This window comes from Pagrus major, chromosome 21 (assembly GCF_040436345.1).
Source record: "Pagrus major chromosome 21, Pma_NU_1.0".
In the NCBI taxonomy this organism is placed as follows: Eukaryota; Metazoa; Chordata; class Actinopteri; order Spariformes; family Sparidae; genus Pagrus; species Pagrus major.
In genome coordinates, this window is record NC_133235.1 from 21177338 (window position 1) to 21198341 (window position 21004).

Here is a 21004-nt window from a genome sequence, read left to right on the forward strand (position 1 = left end):
AAGCCGAGTTTTTATCACCTTCTGCATTTACAAACCTACTTTATTCCCAAAGTCTGTGCACTTGCCCAATTAAAACAAGTTGAAATCAGCCTCATTATTTGCTGCTGTTGTTACAAACTTCTAATTATCCAGGTGAACACTGCTGCCCACAATAGTGAAAATCCAGCAGGAAACGAATTAGTATGCTATTTATATGAGCTGCTTTCAGTAGCATGCTTTCTTAGTAATGACTGGCCTTGTACATGTTCGCACTCCTGATTAAACAGCGGGGGATCCTGATAAAAAACACAAAACAAAAATAAAAAAAACGTGCTTCTAGGTTTGTTTAAGTCTAAAAACTTGGAAAAAACACAGCAGTGCTTTAAATCTGAGCACACACCAGATAAGGGGTTTAACATTAGCCTCAATGCGGGCTGTCATAATTAGCATCAGGATCCAGTCCGCTCCCTGGCAGCGATCCGCTCCAGGTTTTGCGCGCCGCCCTCCTCGGCCAGCTGCTGCAGAGCAGGGGACCGGTGCGCCGTCTCTGCTCGCCTTGTTCGCCTCCAGTCCGGCTGTAGCTCCGACTGTCTGCGCGGCGTGTGGATGAGGCGCAGAGGGAACAACCGGGAGCGCACCGAAAGCCAGACTCAAGAAGTCATATCATCCCTCTCCGGGCTGTATCTGTGAACCAGGCCCCGCTGGAGACGTCTCAGACAAGACTTGACAGTGTGGAAGACGTGCTCGGAGTTTCATTTCGTGGCGAGACTGAGGGCGCATCTCGTCTCCTTGAAGTGCTCCTTTTCTCTCTCTCTCTCTCTTTTTTTTAATGCAGTCTAACCGTAGCGCTCCCGTCGGAAGGAGCCTGGGTGCACGCACTAGTAAAGGAAGAGGAGGCGGAGGTGGCGGAGGAAGAGGGGGCAAGTAACGATCATTACTTTTGAACAGAACCCCCCCCCCCTCGCTATGGAGCTATCCGTCCGGTCCCGGACGTATCGGCTTGAACAGAAACCTGCCACTGGAAACACCAGCGCCGTCTGTCCGCTGTGAAGAAGAAAGTGGAGCATGCAGCCGAGCCCCAGCCGTCTTTGTGCGACCCGCTGCTTAGTTTCTGGGGGCCTCTTCTGAAAAAGGGAGAGGAGAAGGAGAAGAGAGGAAGGGGGGCTCCTGGTCTTCATCTGAAATTCACACTCCATGCCGGGATCCATATTTTGGCACGGCGTACCCACAGTAAGTAGCCTTTAAAAGGAGGATGTTTTGAGTCTTTCAAGGGGAGATGCTGGGTTATGCCTCTCTGAATCGATACCATTTATTTACACTCCCTGGATATGATAAGGCAAATGTCAGAAAAGGGGCCCACGGGCTCCTCCAGCAGTTTAAAACTGTTGTGATGAGATCAATACGCACAGCCCCGTAGTATGGGCTATGATGTTATTTTGCAGCCCAGCCGTCTGTTGCCTCCAGACTTGTGATTAATATGAAGTTGCTTGTCTAATAGGATAATCCCCAATGTGGATTTGAGTGCATATGAATTAAATTAAAAGATGCAGTGCATGGCAAAATGTGTTTTAATAAAAAGAAAAAGAAAGAAATGCTCAAATTCAAGCTGCTTTCAGATGTGAAAGAGGTTATTTTTTTTATTTGAGTTGAACTCTGAGACAAAAGAAGTCCTGGATATGAAAGAAAACACCTATAAATAACAAAAAAGGAGGTGATTTATAAGCTATTCAATGATGACAAATCGGGCGTGATAACATGGTGAAAAAACAGAGCTCACACAAACATCTCCACCCAGTCCAGGACACCGGGAGCTGAGTAGTTGGATGTCAGTTACTGTCTCCATTTACTTCTCCATTTTGCGGCTATAAAATAAGATCATTTCACAGAGCATGTATAATTCACAGACCTGAGCCAGCCATGTGTGATGATGGGACACACACACACACACACACACGCACACACACACACACACACTCACTCACACAGACACAGTTTTTACAGGCTCAGAGAACCATATCTCACTCTCACGTGAAGCTTTTAGAGATAGGGCCGCATAGACTTGTGCAAGAAACCCCAGGAGGGCACGACCAGCGGTGGACTGAAAAATCAAGGTTAAATAACATTAACACATAAATCCATACTGTCAATGCCAAATCAGGATAGTGGTGCAACATTATATAAGCCATACTGACAAGTTAGAGGAACTGAGAGCTGCCCCAGCCGGCGTTCACTTATATAACAGCTTTTCGTGCAAGTGGAAGTATGGATGATGACTTTTTCAAATCTTTTTGGCAAAACCGGCAAAGAGTTTTTGAGCAAAGAAAAACTGCAACATTATATAAGCCGTACATGCACAGTGTGAGAAATTGACTTGCCACCACATAAATTCAAGCATATTGTGACCGTGGCGGAGAAGTTTTTTCCTGTCACGCCAGCCATTTTGAAGGAATGGACAAATAAAGAATGGGATGATACTGACATGGCCATCACTGAAAAGGAGATGAAAAGGTCGTTCTGTGCCCCCCCTGCCTGTGGGCCGTTATGGGGTGTTTTACTTTGAAAATGCTCCGACTGAGGCTATTTCTTGAAACAAATGCTGGGACAGTGGATTGAGAGCAGGATTTGTGTGTGTGTGTGTGTGTGTGTGTGTGTGTGTGTGTGTGTGTGTGTGTGGCTAGGGGGACAAATGTTCTGTTGCCTCTTCCTCCTCCTCCTCCTCCTTCTCCTCCTCCTCCTTTCCACCCTCCTCTACCTTCACTCCATCTCTCACCCGCCCCAGACGTGCTGGTTTGGTCCATTTGTCTGCGTTGTCTTGGGAGGAAGTGCCATCTCATCTCACATTGCGCAAATGGTTTCAATGCATGCTAGTGTGAATTCTAGCGGGTTTTTGTAACTGCCAATTTCCATATCAAAGTGTCTGCATTTCAATGGGGAGAACTTGAGCTACCAGCCCCCTTCCTCTAAGCAGTTTTGTTCTGATAGTGTTGCTGCTGCTGCTGCTGCTGGCGGCGGCGGCGGCGGTGGAGGCTACTGACAAGGATTGCTGGACACTGCAGTTGGTTGTGTGTGAGAGGCAAGTGTTGGAAACAGATTTAGTGTGGATTGGGAGAATTTGTTGGTCATAATCTCGCAGCAACAAGCCATGTATTTAGTGGAAAATTTCTGGACGGCATTCAGAGACGTGGTCATGTTAAAAAGATTTCGTCTGTTACAATATTTTCCCCCCAGAATGTCTCCACGCGAGCATGAAACATCAACAAAGGTCTGCATTTTATTTTCAAGCAGAATAAGAAACCGCTGTGTCCGGGCCGAGGGAGAAAAATAAGGCATAAATAACTTCTGTTTGCATATTCCGACTTGTATTTTGGCCGCAGCAGAAGCCTCCAAAGTGAATTTGCTTTCAAGTGGTTTTCTTGCACAATAAAACGGGGTTTAATTCAACAGTCAGAGAGTGTAGATGTAAAGACGCAGAGCATTCAAGCTTCGTGAGTCACTCTGAGCACCTAGTGGTGTCTGATTGTTTTTCTGTCGCAGAGATAATATTTATTTCCCATTCTGTGCAGCTGTTGTTTGTCAGTGAAAGAACGCAGAGAGACACTGTTTATTTTGATTCCTTCCTTTTTTCTCACTTCTTTGTCTTGTGATACATGGCCTAATGTTCTCTGCAATTTTAGGCAATTTAGTCGAGGAGAAATAAACACTCATTTCGACCACGCACAAAGAGAAACTCAAAAAAGAGGCTTTCTTGCCTTTGTCCATGGCCTCACTTTGGAAGGAGTAACAGCGTAGGTTAATGGTGAAAGAAAGTGCAGCGTGCAAGATGTTATTACGCAGAGACAGGGAATGTAAATGCCATCGGGAGCGCAGTAGGGGTCGGTGGCCCCTTCATGGTCATCCGGCTCCTGGGTAATAACATGAGCCAACTGCGCCCCAACCTGCCGGAGAACAGAGGGCTCGCCCCCTCCTCTCCTCTCCTGCTGCCTTTGTTCGGACAAAATAACATAAAAAGAAAAACTTAGAAAAGAAGTGGGAGTTTTGAACCCAGAGAGCAGGAAGGAGGGGAATAAAAAGAGGACTTCACCTGCCATCTTCACTCATGGCGGACGGGTTTGACAGCTGTCTTGTTCAATTCCTCTGACATGCTCGCTGTGAAAAGTTGGACAAACAAATGGACAGAGGGAGGGTGAAAGAGGGTGATGCATGATGGTGGGTGAGACAGTTTTGAGGAGGTGAAATACTTTTACATCAGTTACACATAATCAATTTTTAGACGTTTGGCTGAATTTTTTGTTGACTTTTCGCCAGTCTGCACCTCTTCCTGCTAGTGATTTCCTATGTTTTCCTGCAATGATTTCTGACAAACGGCCCAAAGAACAGGGCCCTCTGTGTTGTGTTCGTGTAGGAGGATAGGGCAGGAGTGAAAACAATAGCGAGCATAGTAAGTTTTGTTGAGTTAAGAAAAAAGTGAGAGAGTGGAGCGGGAACCATGCTGTGGTGTGCTGAGCCGAGCCTGGTTGTTCAAATTATTAAAAAGTCTGCTGAAGAGGAGGAGAGGTACATGCATTCTGCTCCGTTGAGGCTGTATCGGTGGAGAAATTGGCATCGGTGCTCCTTCTCAGATGGATTTCTTCCTGGGTGAGTGTTGCTGCAAAATGGTCTAGAAAGTAGTCTCTGATTCTGAGGGGCTGACACTGAACCTGACATTTACTGCTGATGCTGTGAAGAGGCGCCCTCCAACTCCCTTCAAAAAATATTTTTTAGATTTTTTGAAAGAACATCGAAGCTGCACTCTTGTTGTTCGCATTTGGCCATGTTGGACGAGGAATACAAAACAGAGGGAGTAGGTTTAATAAAATAAAGGGGGCATTTTATTTATTTAAGAAAATGCTTCGGGGTGAGTTTCTCATTTAACCGCAAAAAAGCCCAGCGTAGCTATTTGGTGGCTTGCCTCAAAAATAAGGAGACAGATGACTGGAACGAATGATTATGTGTTAGGGTAGTTAACCCGATGGATGGATATATGGTCTCGCTCCTCATCACATCCGAGGGAGAGAAAACAGCTCTCCCATGCTGCCGCCTCCTGTGTTTAAAATGACAGTTAACTTTCCCCCACTGGTTCAAAATGGATGTTTAATGATCAACAGAGGCTTGGAGCTTAGGTCTAGCAGTCACGCAGGCTCTATACGCGCTCAACGCCGAGTCTCTGCTAAGAAAGCTACCCCCTCGGTGTTGCTGTGCTCATAAGGAGGCTGCTTCTTGAGTGATGGATCATCAGAGGTCTCTTTGGGGGGTGTGCGTGTGTGTGTGTTAACTCTTTAGTGTGTGCGCATCACTCTCAGTTGGGGAGCCATTGGCGGCGTGTGATGGATGTGTCCCGGGTCTTTAGGCTCCATATATCAGAAGATTAGCACTGACCTGTGAGTTGTCTGGGCCGCCCTCGGAGCTTCTTCTCCAGCACTGGCCCGGCATTAGCATACGAGGACACTGCTCTGTCTCAGGGGGATACAAAGATAGTGTTCTTTATTTGGTTCTGTCATAGCACAGGTCACAGGAAGTGTGCAGATTAAAGGCTGAAGGCTTTGTCTTTGTATTAGGTGTATCTGACGGGTCATCTGTCTTCAACTGTGGAAGTGCTTTTCTCTTCCCCAAATTCCTAAATAGTAGCCCATCATGTAATTATCCTAGGAATTGAGGTTCAGGACATGCCTCACTGCAGAGAAATCTCTCCCCTGTCCTCCGTCACGGTATTCATGAATCGTATAAAAATGTAAATCACTCGGCTGATGTGGTGTAACATTGTTATATCTCGTTCTGCACAGGGAAGAAAGGGAACGTAACAGGTAAACACCCAAACTAATGTTTTCTTTTCCAAATAAGTCTTCAAGTTCTTCTATTAAAAGCTTTCACATAAACATATTTGCTGTGTTGAAAGGCTAAATTCTATATTTTCATACGTTTTGCAGCTTTCAAATTATCATAAAATCCTTCCACATGCATTCTTACACCTCCCACTTTACTGCTGGCATTTGTTGTCGTGTCTTTATGTACAGAAAGTATGCTTTCAATGCAAATTTTCAGAGAGATGTTTTCACGTCGGATCATCACCTTTAGTCTGCCGCCTCTTTGTCTGCCATGTCTAATGGCTATTTGATGCCTACTTGGTGTCACTTGGTGTCTCACGATGAAGCCAATGTGTTTTCAAGGTGAGGAGATATTGTCAGAGCCCTTGAATGTTCCCGCGGCTTTGATTGGCAGGCGTTGTCACGGAAGATGAGAAGCGGTGGGAGTCGCTCAGCAAAGAGAATCTATTACCTAGGATGGCAAGGCGCGCTTTCACAATGTGTCAGTGCAGTCAGCCATCTTGCTCTCTCTGTGTCTGCGGAACGGTCCCTCCTCTGCACAACCAGGGAACAGCTTTCAAGTTTAATTTCGGTGGCTGCCATAAGTAATGTTATTGATGGCTCTTTTTTTTTCTGAGGGTTTCGCAGAATGATGAATTATCATGTAAAACCAAAAACATTTAAGCGCTCATCATCAACGGTGTGTAATCCGTTTTATGCTTTGCCGGCAGTCAACATTATAAAAAAAAAAATGTATTGCAACGTAAATGGCGTCTTTAGTGAAGCGAAAAAAAAAAGCAATATAGAAGTTGAAATTCAGCTGCGCCCTTTCATGTGGAGTTGTGCTGATTTCCTCCATTTCAAAAGCCTCCCTAAAACAGAGAGAGAGACATAGAGAGAGACATAGAGAGAGAGAGAGAGAGAGACTGCAGGCTCTGTGAGATGCAGCGAGAGAAGGAACCTTGTTGTTGATCAGCCAAGCAAATCAGATCTTGATATTTGAAGAGTGGAGTTGTGATTGCTAATCACTCCACTGCTGAGTTTTAATTAGGAGACTCATAAGCATTATGTCATCCCTCGGCAGAGCATAGTCAGGCATCAGATGAACTTTAAAGAACAAATAATTAGTTTTCTTGTTAGTTGGGCCTACAAAAACAAGCATGGGCTCCTTTTTTGTACCCTTGATTAATGAATATTTTTATTTAATGTGCTTGCATTGATTAAAAATATTGCAGCATAATTGGGCTTCATGTGAACTCGTGTAGGTTACACGTTATCTTAAATCATTACTTGACCTTATTAAGGGATGAAAAAGACTTATTTGGAGCACAAACAGCCATGCATGGACACTTTTTTTTTCAGCAAGGAAAGCCTGAATCTAATCTTTAACTATTTTCTAGGAGACGGTGCAATAATTTGGACTGAGCTTATTTTCAATGGGTAGGTCTCTGTGCTGTGCTCCTAAGACCTTTGTTAGGACATTTTAATTACAGCAGAGCTGGATGTAATTGATCTAGGCTTAGAGGGATTTCACTGTCAATGAGAATGAGCCTGGGCGTTAATACAGCCGAGCAAATGCTTCCACCCCTGTGCTGGAGGAGGTGAGGGGAGCTCTTCTGCTTGACTTTGCCTTAATTCGGCCAGGCGTCTGTCTTTTACGCGTAACGGTTAATTCAGCTGCACAGGGCCGCCTGGCACGGCGTTGCAGCCAAGTCTTCGTCCGCCTTCACTTAAACATACATTGTTGTCACCTGGAGTGTCCTCTTACGGGGCACTTTCTTCATGGTTCCGTGTTGTCACCCACAATCTTTAAATTTTCATAAGGCTGTTAGATAATGCTTCCCGATGAGGGTGAATTATTGATGGTCTTGTTCGTATGAGTGGGACAGGGCAGGCTTTTAACTCTCTGAGCTGCTGGGTCTCTTATCCTGTAACTAAGGGACACCGCACAAACACCCAAAAGAATGATGTACTGGAGGAGAAGGAAGAAAAAAAAAACGGAGGCAGGGGGCTGAAAATAAAATAAAAGAAGCATGCATCCTTTACACTAGTGTTGGGCTAAGCCACAGCACAAGTGAAACTTGGCAGCAGAGGAAAGCGTTGCATCTACAGAAGCCTTTTCTCTGTTTTTGAAGCATTGAGGAGCGGTATGGCGGCTGTGTATTTGTTGCTTATGTTTGTTGGATTGTATGGGAGTACACACAGTGCTCTCTGGTGCTGCTATTTTATTTTGTAGAGACAAATGTTTCAAGTTAGGTAGTTTTGTTAGCAGAAGGAGGCTCGGGCTGGGATGTAAAGCGGTTGCATTGCTTCAAAGTTATTTTTTGGAGTTCGAGTGGACATTTAATATTTGTTGCCCCCAGAGCGGAAATGGTTAGTTTATTAATTGAGTGGTCGGTCAAAAGAAAATGAATCCGCAGCCATTTTGACAACTGTTTCAGTCAATTTTTCCAGTTAAAACTTTGAGCATCCATTCTCTGACTTCTAGGCGGATTCTTTGCTTTTCTTTGTTTGACATCCTGGAGCCTGAATATCTTCGGGGTTTTGACTGTTGGTCGGACAAATCAAGCAATAAGAGGATTCTGTAAACTTTTCTTTTTGTGGCTTTTTCTCTTTCTGTTCAAAAGACTTCAAGGTTATTTGATTAATCATAAAAATGACCAACAGATTCATGTATAAATGCAACCCTGGTCAAGACAGTTAACTGGCCAGATAATGCAGTGCATTCATAGTTCAAGTGCCCCTTTTTTTTTTGAGGGGAATAAGTCTTATTATTGTTATATCCTTGGTCCAAGGCAGCACAAACAATATTTCAGAACATTTTTTGGAGAAAAAAACAGCGCAGCCACAAGAGATACTTTGCTTATAAATGGAGCTTCGACCCTGACTGAAAAACTGTGAAACGTGCTGCAAACAAAGAACGACTGCCTGAACGTAAACACACAGCTACATTTGAGTGAAATCACTGCCTTACCGCTAAATGTACACCCATGCACCCTGACAGCTGTCCAGATTCTTATAGCTCGCACTTTAAGCATTGTTCCAATTCACTCTCTCTGCACTCGTATGGCCCTCTTGTTTGCATCACAATAGGCCGAGCAGAACAAACTCATGGAAATACTGGTAAAGCGTACAATTTGGCATGCAGAAATTCAGCCGTATTGTTGTTTGAGCTTCATTTTAGGTTCCATTTTAACATTGATTTAGAGATGCTGAAGTTTCTCAGTGAGAAATTGCTACGTTTGGCCCTGTAAACAGCCTGTCTTTTGTCCAAATCTCACAGATTTTGTGCATTTAAAACATGGAGTCTGGCCAATGCTGCAGTCCAAGATTGGACTCAAATTTGTTGAGACTTATCTAGTTGTTTAGAGGTTATGTTGTGTGATTATGTTGTATTTTTGCCCATTCTGACTTGTTGTGTCTGCGAATAGTCCCTGACAAAAACACATGTTCAGCCTCATTTTAACCAGCAGACATGAGTCTAACTGCTCTAGAGGAAGAGACATTTTAAGCCCAACAGTAAACCTGCAGTGTCCATCTTTCAAAATGAAAATTAAGTGGTTACCAGCAGAATCGGGTCAGTAAATCTTCAGTAATAACCCTGAGACTGTCACGGCGAAGACAGGAAGAGAACAAGAAAGTGATTATGTACAATGCAACAAGACAAACAAGTCCAACCAGTTCCCATTTCCCACTGGAAACGCTGCAGATTGGTGGCTGTGCTCTTCGTTTCCAAAGGAACAGACAGAGTGGGTGGACAAATTAATAGAAACCAATACTGAAAGAAATCGACTTTGAATTGAAAACAAGCACGAAACCCATCCAGGCCTACAGCGCATACATGCATATTAAGTCCATGGCTCATTTCCAACTCAATACAGCCAAATGGTAGAGCTGGGCAATATGGCTAACAGATAATAACTTGATATTTTACGCCTTGGTGAAATACTGCATCGCTACAAAGGATTTCTTCTCATTAGAGCAGTAATTGAGAATAATCTGCCTCTAATAAATGCTATTTGATTTGAACAGGCCCGCACAATCATGTTTTCATTCAAGATTATTAAGCATATTTAATAATGTTTTCACGAATTTTAAGTCAAAAATAATCAGGGTTTGTGTCCAAGATAGTTCCTCCAGGGTCTTGGAGAGTTTTCTGCGATTATGAAAAGCCCAGAATACTTCCATAAAGGCTGTTTTTCATTCATAGAGTAATTTTAATATCCCCTTATTCCAAAATCAGCGTACACACACTAACATTAACTGCCACTATCAACATGTCATCAGGCGTGCCTTATTTTCTCTTTCACTCTTTCTTTAATCGAAAATTTAACTAAATTGTCGGTTATGTGTCCGCTTCAAAAGAGGATAATCACTGCTTTTTAAACTGAACTGATGCAGCCACCAGTTCCAGCAAGACGTTAGTGCCTGAATTGCAGATGTATCATCCACAAAATAATTAAGGTGGAATTGGAATCAGTACACAAAATTGATGGCAGCAGTGGTGGTTAGTGTTTAATTTTTCATATGAGGACTAAACAAAAACATTGGTTTCATAAAATAGTTGGACAAAATTACAACTGAAGCTGCACTCACTAAAGGATAAGTTTACCCAAAAAGGAAAATTGAGTCATTATCTACTCACTGACGGAAAGTGGGTGAGTAGATAAACATTTCTGTTGCAGCATTGCATCCTAAACAACCGAACAACTGAAAAAAACATCTGAAAAGTAAACATAAAATGGCTCTATACAGCTCATCCAGCTTAATTCGTCTAATAAGTCTACAGAAGCCCCAAGATCCCAAATGGATTTAAGAAAAAAACAAACATTATATAACACCCTTTTTAAAGCCAAAATCTTTGCTGCTAAGCTAAAAGTGTTTGCACGCGCCCAATCTGAAGAGGGTGCACAATCTAGACTGCACTGAAAAGGTGAAAATAACATTTTTCAACTGAATTAGGCATCGGGGGCTTCTGGAGACGAGCTGTGTTGTGCAACGCTGTTTTGCTGTGAAGCTCCAGAAATTTTTTGTGGAGTAAAAAATGTCACCAGACCTTCCAGTGGTTCAAACGACTACATGCAATGTCAAATTGGTCACTCCCGGTGATACAGCCTTTTAGCGCCTTTTTAGCAAATGGTTTGGTGTTACACGCCACAAATTCAGTCATGGCAGGACTTTTGGCAGCAGCAGGCAGCTACTTTCAGTGACAGCGCTTTAGAAACTTACTACACTACCTGCTAATGACATGCAGACAACGTTAGCAAATAGCAGGTGAACACAGAGATATCTGTGGAGACACATATTTCATCCGGGAGTTGGTAGAGACCAAAAACAGAGTTAAAAGGAGAGTGAATATCTGACTAATACTCATCAGCTGGCTGAAACACAACTGCAAATTAGTGCTAGTATTGCTCTGTGTGTGCTGGATGTGGAGGCCACTGTTTGCCAGCATGTTCACTATAAGGTGCCCTGACCTACAGATCTTGTTTTTCAGGCGTGTATATAAAATTGTGATGCAAAAACTGATCGTTCCCACTAATCATTAAATCATTTGGCAATCAAAACATCTGTGAAAAATAATGTTTAATATGTTGTTTTTACAGCAATTAAAAAATGTAGATACAAAGACACCTACTGGGATAGCTAGTAAACACAATAAAACAGACCTCATCTGTTAAACATCTCGAGCTAAATACATTGCCTTTAAGAAAGCGGGCACTGCCCAGAGGAAGCAGCAGGATGATTCAAGTGATTTATTGGTAGTGAAAGACTTAAGATTCTGTATGTGAAAGGTTAAAATTCAGGTTCAGGTGGCAGTAGCTGGAAAGCAAAAAAGGACAAGAAAACAATATAGTGGCCAGGGTGAAGTGACAAGGCGTGAATGAAAATAGGATGGTTAAATAGCTGGAGGACGGATGAGGAAAATGAGGACAGGTGAGCAGGTGGGGCGGGGAAGGTCAGGTGATCAGGGAAGGAGGGTAAGTTTGAGGGCATCTGGTGGACATGAAGAGCAGAGAGAGGCAGGGAGGCATTCAGTAGGTTACCCGGTGTAAGAAGAGAAATAAGACAATGTTAAACATTTCTTGCACCCTTTTCCTGCATTCTTGAGTTGAGTTTACCTGCAGAGAAAGCTAGAATATGTCCGCTGTCAACTGTTGGTCTATAATAGCATAGGCAGCCGTCTCACGGGACTCATTAGGACCGACAATTACTTTGCACTGTTGTGTAATGGCCAAGGTATATGAGGCAATTTTACAGGACTCCAGTAGCTGCGCTGTGTTTTGTGGTGGTTTCACGAATTAAATCAGATTCCTGGTCTGGTTTTCCCCCGTCACCAGATCTAAACATCATTTAACATGTAGGGGAAGTGTGGAGTCGATTTCCACCTCATTCAGCTCTCACACAGCAAGAAGTGCATAATTTACCTCTCCTAGAAAATTATGCCCTTCAGGACTTGTAGATGCTGTAGTCATACCTACCTCTTGTCAGGATCTTGATATTTACATACTAATACGTTTTCACTCTCTATAGAAGAAGACATTCTTTATTAATCCCCCCAGGGGGAATTCAATATTTTCCACTCTTGTTATTTTACACACACACACACACACACACACACACACACACACACACACACACACACACACACACACACACACACACACACACACACACACAAACCCAAAATACACTCGTGCACAAACAGGACCTATACACATGCATCATTGTATGGAGAGATGCCATATCGAGGGGGCCTCCATGAAGTCAGGCGCCCCGAGCAGTTAGGGGTGTGCTGCCTTGCCAGGAGGTGAGCTGGCTGCTCTCCAGCTACCAGTCCACACTGCATACTGATTGAAAGGTTCATGCTGGACTTGAACCAGCAACCCCTCTGTTCCCAGGCCAAGTCCCCACGGAAAGACTTACTGATGCCCCAGAGCTCCACCATATTGATCTGTATGGCTTTAAAGGTGTTTGGCATGATTGACCCTAGTTCTATAGTATTTTACATGTGTTTGTCGTGTATTGTGTTGGTGAAAAAAAAATCAATTTTATCATATTGACTTCAGTGAAGTCTATTGTGGCATATTGTGATACCATTTTACAATATTGCAGTGTCCTTCAGTCTTGGTCCTGCTCCAACATACCTGATTCAAATGAATGGGTCGTTATCAGGCTTCAGCAGAGCTCAATGACGAGCTGATCATTTGAATCAGGTGTGTTGCGGCAGGGAATCATCTAAAACATGCAGGGCAGGGGGCCTGAGGACCAGCATTGAAGAACACTGCAATACTGTGTGGTCCAAATGAACAAATTCTATCAAGTTCTCGTTAAGAACAAAGAGGACGAGTCACAGAAGTCTTGGTTTTACATGTGTAAAGAGTTTGGCCTGATGAAACACATGATATCATAGCACACACGATCTGATTTGTCCCTGTTGGTGTTGTTCGCAGCACGCCAAAGCAAATGTTGTTGTTCCAGGACCTTCATTAAACTGACCAGCCATGTTTTAGGAATGTCATAGCTTAGCGACTGGGGTAAGAAGAGTGGAAAAAGTGCTTATTGGAGAAATTATCCATTCAAACACGTGTTTAACATTGTGAAAGGGTGTTATTTCAACTCAAACCATGTTTTCCTAAACCTAACCGAGTATATTTGTTGACAAAACCTTTTAGTTCCCTAGACTTAACCAAATATTTCAGTTCCCTAAACCTAACCAAGTATTTAAGCTTCCTTAATCTTCTATTTCTTTAAATCGTTTAGTTCCCTAAATCTAACCAAGTATTTAAGTTTCCTTAACCTAACCAAGTAGTCAAGTTTCCTTAAACTTCTAGTTCCCTAAATCTAACCAAGTATTTCAGTTCCCAAATTTTTTTAGTCCCCTGAATCTAACCAACTATTTTAGTTCCCTAAATCTAACCACGTTTTTTAGTTCCCTAAACTTAACCAAGTATTTAAGTTTCCTAAATCTAACCAAGTGTTTTTGTTGCCTAAATATTTTAGTTCCCTGAATCTAACCAAGCATTTAGGTTCCCTAACCCTAACCAAACAGCAACAGAAAATTGCAAAAACATGGAAAGTGAACTTAGTGTAAAAATAATAAGTGAACTGTATGAAAGTATATTCCCTAACCCAACAACAACACCAACACGGCAATATCAGATAGACCATTTTAACACATTTTAGCATTTTATGGGCTGCAGCTGATGATTGCTTTAATCATTAGTGACTGTTCTTTTCCCACTACACTTTTTAATCGTTTGGTCCACAATGTTTTACAAATCATTGAAAAAATCACAATTCCCCAGTATCCACTATAACATCTTCAAATAGCCTGCTTTGTCTGACCAACTGGAAAATATTCAGTTTAAAGAGACTAACAACAGTTTGGCATTTTCCTTTATAAAAACGTAACAATGAACTTATAATCAAAATAGTTTTTTGTTCTGTTGTTTGTTTAATCAACATCTTAATTCAGCTCCAGATAATTAGATCATTTTAAACTATTTTGTGTTTAAGATATCACGATTCACAGTCGCCTGGAAACCGGTACACCTCAAACTAAAATGAATGCAATTTAATACATTAGCCCTGCAATAAATCCTAACTAGATGAAGGTTTGAAAAGAGCTTAACTCAACCTTATACTCATTTTAGAGGCGTATTGTTGAGCTGTGAATGTATTTTTATGTCAGATAAAAATATTCTTGTCACTATCATGATTCAGCTGAAGTGCTTTGTGCCTTTGTAACTGTGACGTGTGTGTTTTATATAAATTCAGTATTGTCACTCTGCTTCGGAGTGCACACTACAGCTCTGAATTAAGGCAAATTAATGCATGTCAGTCACTCAAGACACTGAATGAATAGAGACCACACATACCGTCCACAGTTAGAATGCAGCCCATGTGCTGGCCATGCATAGGTAATGCAAAGCAGACTGGATTCTGGACAAAAATGTGCTCGAGGTCTGACAAAACTTAAAACTTTACAATGAATCCACTGCAGGAAGGTGATGAAACCGGGAGGATGGATGTACCCGTGTATGTGAGGCAAGCCATCGTGGAAAAACATTAGATTGTTTCCAGTCGACAGAAGCCACATAACTTTAAATAGCTGCTACAATCAGGATGAAAATGCATTGAGCATGAAGTGTAAATGTCGATGTCGGGAGAGAGACAGCAAGCAGCTTGTTTGAGTGATGTAAAATGTCTGGTTAACAGTTTAGGTTCTTCAGATAAGAACAAAGTCTCACAGACATGGATCTAACAGCTGTGTGGCTGAGATACAAGCAGGAAACAGTCAGATGTTGGCAGATCTGAGCTATTTGTCGTAGGTGTTGCAAGAGTTTTATCCAAACTCGAGTGGGAGCAACTTTTTTCACATTTTAGAAGTTTTGTTTGTGTTCAGTATCATTTGAATTTCATAAGCCACTCAAAAAAAATACCAAACGGATTTCCATGAAACTTGGATGGAGGATGGGTCTCGGTCCAGAATAGATCTCATTAACTTTTGGTGCGAATACAAGATCTTTTTCTCACTTTCTTTAACATTGCGAGGTGTTTTTTGACATTAATCTCATGGATCCTGATGAAAAAAATCAGGCATAGTTTGGTGGTTGGTGTCTACGAGTGTGTACAATTTTGGTGTGGATCCAGATCTGGTGTGTTAATATATGCTTTAGGCCTGATTAAATTAAAGGGTACTGTTGGGTTTCTGCGGAGGTATGCGCTCTTCTGAGTTCCATTTTTGTTAACTTACTGTTTCAGCTCAAGTGTGGTTTCTATAACTGAAACTAAATGATTTAAATAATGCTGGCATGAATACAATTTACAATTTTTATGAGACTACCATTAATTTGGAAAGCTCAATAACCAGTTTTAATAATATGTATTAATTGCTCAATGGATATAAATATGTAAATACAGGAAATATCACCTCTTCGTGTGTCTCCTCACCACTCCTGAAACCAAATGCACGCCTTCGCAAACAATTCAAAATGTATTTTTTTTGGCTACACCGCCAACCACTTGCTCCCCTCGAGGATTAATAGTGTTTGGAAAACTAACTGCTCTTCGCTTTTGGCAACAAAAATGACACTTTGTCATTACACCACTTTGTCATAAGCCCCTTTTGGATGGGATTAGTTTTACGGGGGGTGGAGGTGGGGAAATGTAATCGAAAATAGAGCATGTCTGTAAATTTTTTCGTCCCGCATGAATCTTGCATGTCAGTAACTTGGGCGGATTTTAGTGGCTGGCCAAATCTGGGATCTCCAGGCAGAAATAACCTCAGATAAAACCTGAGCGAGTCCCCTCCGAAATGACAACCCCTGAGATAGTTTGCAAATAATGTGTCATTTTTTCTGGGGGGGAGAGAGGGACTGTGCTCGCTCGGCACACTCCTCCAGCTCTCGGATTCTCCAGATGCAACATTTCCTCTCCATCACGGTTTTGTCATTATTTAAACAAGTTGCTGTCAGTTTGCGGAAATTATGTTTGATTATTGAGATGCGTTTTTGGTGCGATGGCAGCACATGAATGGAGCTCTGTAACACTGGAGACTGATTACACAGATCTCTCCTCCCCTGCTTTTTGTTTGGTAACATCACAGATGTTATGTATTAGCAGTTACTTCACGTACACTTTGCTGAAAACTAATCCAGCCTGAATGGGGCTACAGTGTGTAAAAATTTTAACGTGGTGTCAGTGTATTTTCCCCCCAGAAGGTGTGAACATCAACACATCATCTGCTGGAAACGTGCTGAAGGAGTGAATGAATTTGTAGTGTGTGTGTGTGTCATGCTCACGTACAAATGAGGGGTGATGCTGCCGGGCCAATCCTGGTTTCCGTTGTAAAAGCTGTAGCATTGGAGCGAGCTGGAGGTGAGCAGTGTGTGTGTGGGTGTGTTTGTGTGGATAAAGAGCAGGCAGGGAGTGCTAGATTCATGTGTGGAGGAGGTGAGAAGTGAGGCTATTGGTACATTTATGAAGAGACTGATTGAAAAGGAGCAACCTCTCTTTTTCCATGTCAGCGTCTTTGCTCTTCTCTGGTGACCCTGCTGCTTAACCAACTGCTCAGAGGTCAGCCTATTCACTTGAATGGCAAACAAACATCTCTTTCTCACACATTTTGGTCTCAACAAGCCAACGCAGCCTGCACAAGATGTTCAGGCAGAGAATCTTAAAAAGGAGTATTACCATGAAAGATTTCTGCAACAAGAATGTGGCTCAAATGTCAAGATTACCATTTTGTTTTTTGTTTTTTTAAAGCAAAATTAGCTTCCTGAATGTGAATATTTTCTAGTTCTGTTAACCTTTCATGGTACTAAAGTGTATATTTTCAAATAGCACATGGATTGAATTGTATTGATAAATGAAAGATTAATCGATAATGAGTAGTACGTTACAGCCTCTAAGTCAGAATTGCTATTGAAAGGTGAAGTAGACAGAGATGATAGTAAAGAGTCTTTTGGCCATGTTTCATTATTTCCGTGCGATTCCTACTACAAACATCGACAGAAACATCCGCTCTTACCCTCTTTCTGCAACTGTCTGCTCCTCTGCAGCTCCTTTTTTTGAACACCGACACACCACCCTCTCTTCATTTCGCCTGACACTAACCTGGTTGTTCAGTCTGGGTCTTCTTTGTTCTCTTTCACTTTACTAAGCTTCTTTGCTCACCCCTCTCTGTTTCACCATGTCCATCTGCCCGCTGGCACTCTATCTTATCTGCTGCCTCAATCATTTGGCCAAGAGCCGCTGAACACACCAACTGTTGTCCTCTCTCAATAAAATAGTGAAGCGTTGCACCTTTCAGAGGTTTTCTGTTTGGGCTTTTTTGAGTTGCGCTGAAGATCTTTTTTTTTTTTCTTTTCTGTTAGATCTCTCCTTTTAATCCAGAGCCATTTATCCCCAAAACAAAACAAGACATAAAAGCCGCAATTTATGTGCCTTGAATTAGAGTTTTGCATATTTAGATGTTACAGGATCTCAGTGTGACCCAGACCCAAACAGAGACGATGTAAGAAGTTCTGTGATCTATCATCATAAAAAAAAAACACCTGTTGACATATCAATTATTTATAGGCACTGAACCAGGCTGTGTATGATGATGAATAAATAGCACGAACAGACTCGTAGGAACTTGGGATGAAGAGTTTTTTTTGGGGTTTTTGTTGATCTTAAACCCTTTCTCAAAGAATCACACACACATTTTCCCAATTTTTTTTTTTTTTTTGTCTGACCAATAGTCCAAAACCTCTTTATATATATACTCATTTTGCCATAATTGCCAAGCTTGAGGTCTCAAAAATAGGGAGGATTTCGAAACCAAAGCAGGGTTCTGGGGGTCCTTCCCTTCAAAAATGAGAGATTCAAGGATTCCTGCATTCTGGTGACATTTAAAGAATGAAAAAACAAAATAATACATAAAATGCAACAACATTTTTATGTCGAATTATTTTAATTGTAATTGTAATTATGTTACTACCAACCTGCTCATACTGATCATGTGACTGCCTGTTAACCTATAACTGGAAGAGCCCGAAGGTAGCCATTTTGTACTGCCCTGATAAAGGCCTTAATGGCTGAAATGCATAGGCGTGTTTTTACTGTTGCTGTGATTCAACAGCCATGATTAATTAAAGGATTTTTAACTCATTACCCTCTTGAGTGCCTCAGACTTTATGTCAATATTATATCGTAATCGTCTTAGATTTTGGATATTTAAATATCATGATATGGCATAAATTTTGTGTTGTCCTGGTTTTAAAGGCTGCATTACAGTAAAGTGATTTAATATTCTGAAATCCCCTTCAGCTCTTCTCAAGACACATTTAAGAAGTCCTTGTTGTTTTAGTGTGTTGCACGGGTTGTAAGTTGCAGTTTACAACCTGTTTATCAGACTAGTGTATACTGTATATTATCAGCTCCGTGCTTGTGCAGACTGCGCTTGGTGTCGGCCCATCTCTGTCTGGCAGTTGATGGCAAGTTCTCTACATCACTGGTGGAGCCAAGGAAATGACATCATGTCCCTGCAGGGGTTGAAAGCGCAGCCCTGACAGGACTGTCATGACAAAAGAGTTTCTTGGGAACATCAGGGTGCACCGAAGACAGGGGGAAAAAAAAGTGTCTGGAGGCTGTGTTTTCTTAGTTCCTGTAGTTCCCGTCTCCCACTTCTAGCCCATCAACCATTTTCTGATGTTTGAAATTCCCCTCTCACATGTGCGTCTTTTTTTGTCCTGAATGTAGGGCATGGGGGCGGAGCCGAAAGTTCTCCAAATTAGTAGTTATTCAAAGAGTGGAAGACGAATCATTGTGTTGGCGAGATGCAGCTCAACAGAGCCACATCTCTATTTCACTTGTAGGTTTTCAGCTTACACTTGGACTTGCGCATTAGTTTTGTTCCAGTCTTACTTGATATGTATGTATGCGCTCTTTATCTGTCCCTCCTCGGCGTTGACAATTGAAAATAAATTAACATTCCTGGGCTTTATTTTTGTCTTCTCTAAGCCTGTGGAGAAAACTTGGAGGCGAACCCACGAGGTCAGGCCATACTCACAGGCTGTCAATCCTCCGCAGTGACCCCACCGCCCCTTCCTTTCTCCCCCTTCCATTCTTCTCCTCCTCTGCTCTCCCTCTCCCATCTATTTAGTCCCTCCCGGCTTAGAAACTCTCAAACTCCCCCCCACTCCTCCCTCCTCCCTCCTTCTCTCACTCTCTCTTTCATTGGACGCCTCTCCAGCTTGAGTGAGGCAGACACAAGCTTTGTCAAAGCAGACTCACATTCATTCAGCCGGCTGTTGCACGCAGCCTTGTGTTTCATGTTAAGACATGTGGGCTGTCTCCATCTATCCATTTATTTTAATTATGTTTTAATTGCTCGCCGTCCTCTTTTAAACGCTTGCTTATTATTTCTATCAGGCTGATGTGAAAAATTGGCTGTGGACTGTGATTTCCTCCATTATCTTAACTGATGATAGATTTCCCTCCTTGGGTTTCCACTGTGTATGTATAGAGACAAAAGAAAAACAGATGTCCTGGATGTTTGCATATCATTTTTCATTTCAATGCTGGAATTTTTTTTGGTCCTGTACCCAGAAATATATACTGTTAATATGGAAGGAAAAACCTGAGGGAATATATATATGTGTAATTTTTTAGGCAGAGGAGCTCAAGGCGCTGATCAAAATGAATAACTTTTATGCAGCCAGTGGTCTGCTGGTGTATTTGAGCTCATTAGATTTAGTGTAGGTGGTGACAGTTAGTCATAACTGTGTACCTTTTTTTAAATATCTGCCTCGGTGGAACATGATGATCATTATGTGGAATTTGCTGGCCGAGAAACAAGTAACCTCAATTCCCAGGCTTGGGGAGGGGTAACTAATTCCTCAGCACAATCTCTGAGGGGCTAACGATGCCTCACTTACCTCTTAAAATCATTTTCTGCTCGAGAACATCTTAGCCCCCCACAACCATCATCCCCCCCCACTGTCCCCTGATGTGAAATTATGATACGTCTGTCAGCGCTTGTGTAAAGCATCTTAATGTTAATCGCCTAATCCTTTTATCTCAAGTCCGGACCGATTCAGTGCAGAAATCCCACCAAACAAAACAGTTTTTTAGGAAGATGAGCATGGCTGTGTCCTCCACCAGCTTAAGGGAGAAAGGAGACATGTTACCCAGCGGGGCGACGGCTGATCGGGAGAAAGAACCCCGGGGTGGTGAGGGCAAGTCTGCATCCGCGAGGCCCGACAGGCTCTCGCCCCCTGGTGTCTGGAGGGGCTGAGTGGCTCAGCGGGCTCAGCAGGCCTGAAGGGCAGGGGGATGTCCCCCCAACAGTTTCCAATCTCCTCCTGTCAACCACCATTATGGTTACCCCATGGCCCCAGGCCTCATATTTGCAGAAGATAAATGGCTGAGGAAGAGGTCACGTGCGTCTCTGGAGATTTGGTGTTCTGCCCAATATTGAACTGGTGGCAGCGCTGTTAGAAGACTTGAGAGCATGAGCAGCCTCAGTAGACTGCTGGTGTTGCAGGAGAGCTTGTACCCTCCATTTCGGTCTTATCTGATCTGGTTGGGCGCCACTGGGAGATAAACAACTGGAAGACAAATAAAACCTCAATTCCTATAAAAACCACCCGAGTTTAACTGATAAATTATAAGTTAGCTGTTCGTGTGTTTCC

The 21004-nt window shown here is 42.5% G+C and overlaps 1 protein-coding gene across 1 annotated transcript in view; it reads left to right on the forward strand.

The window, feature by feature from the left end:
• The first annotated feature begins 20448 nt into the window (after positions 1 to 20448).
• Positions 20449 to 21004, forward strand: part of LOC141017052 (adhesion G protein-coupled receptor L2-like) — a 71447-nt gene continuing 70891 nt past the window's right edge. The window contains exon 1 of the mRNA XM_073491671.1: positions 20449 to 20542. Coding sequence (XP_073347772.1) covers positions 20449 to 20542 — 94 coding nt within the window. The remainder of the gene's footprint in view (positions 20543 to 21004) is intronic.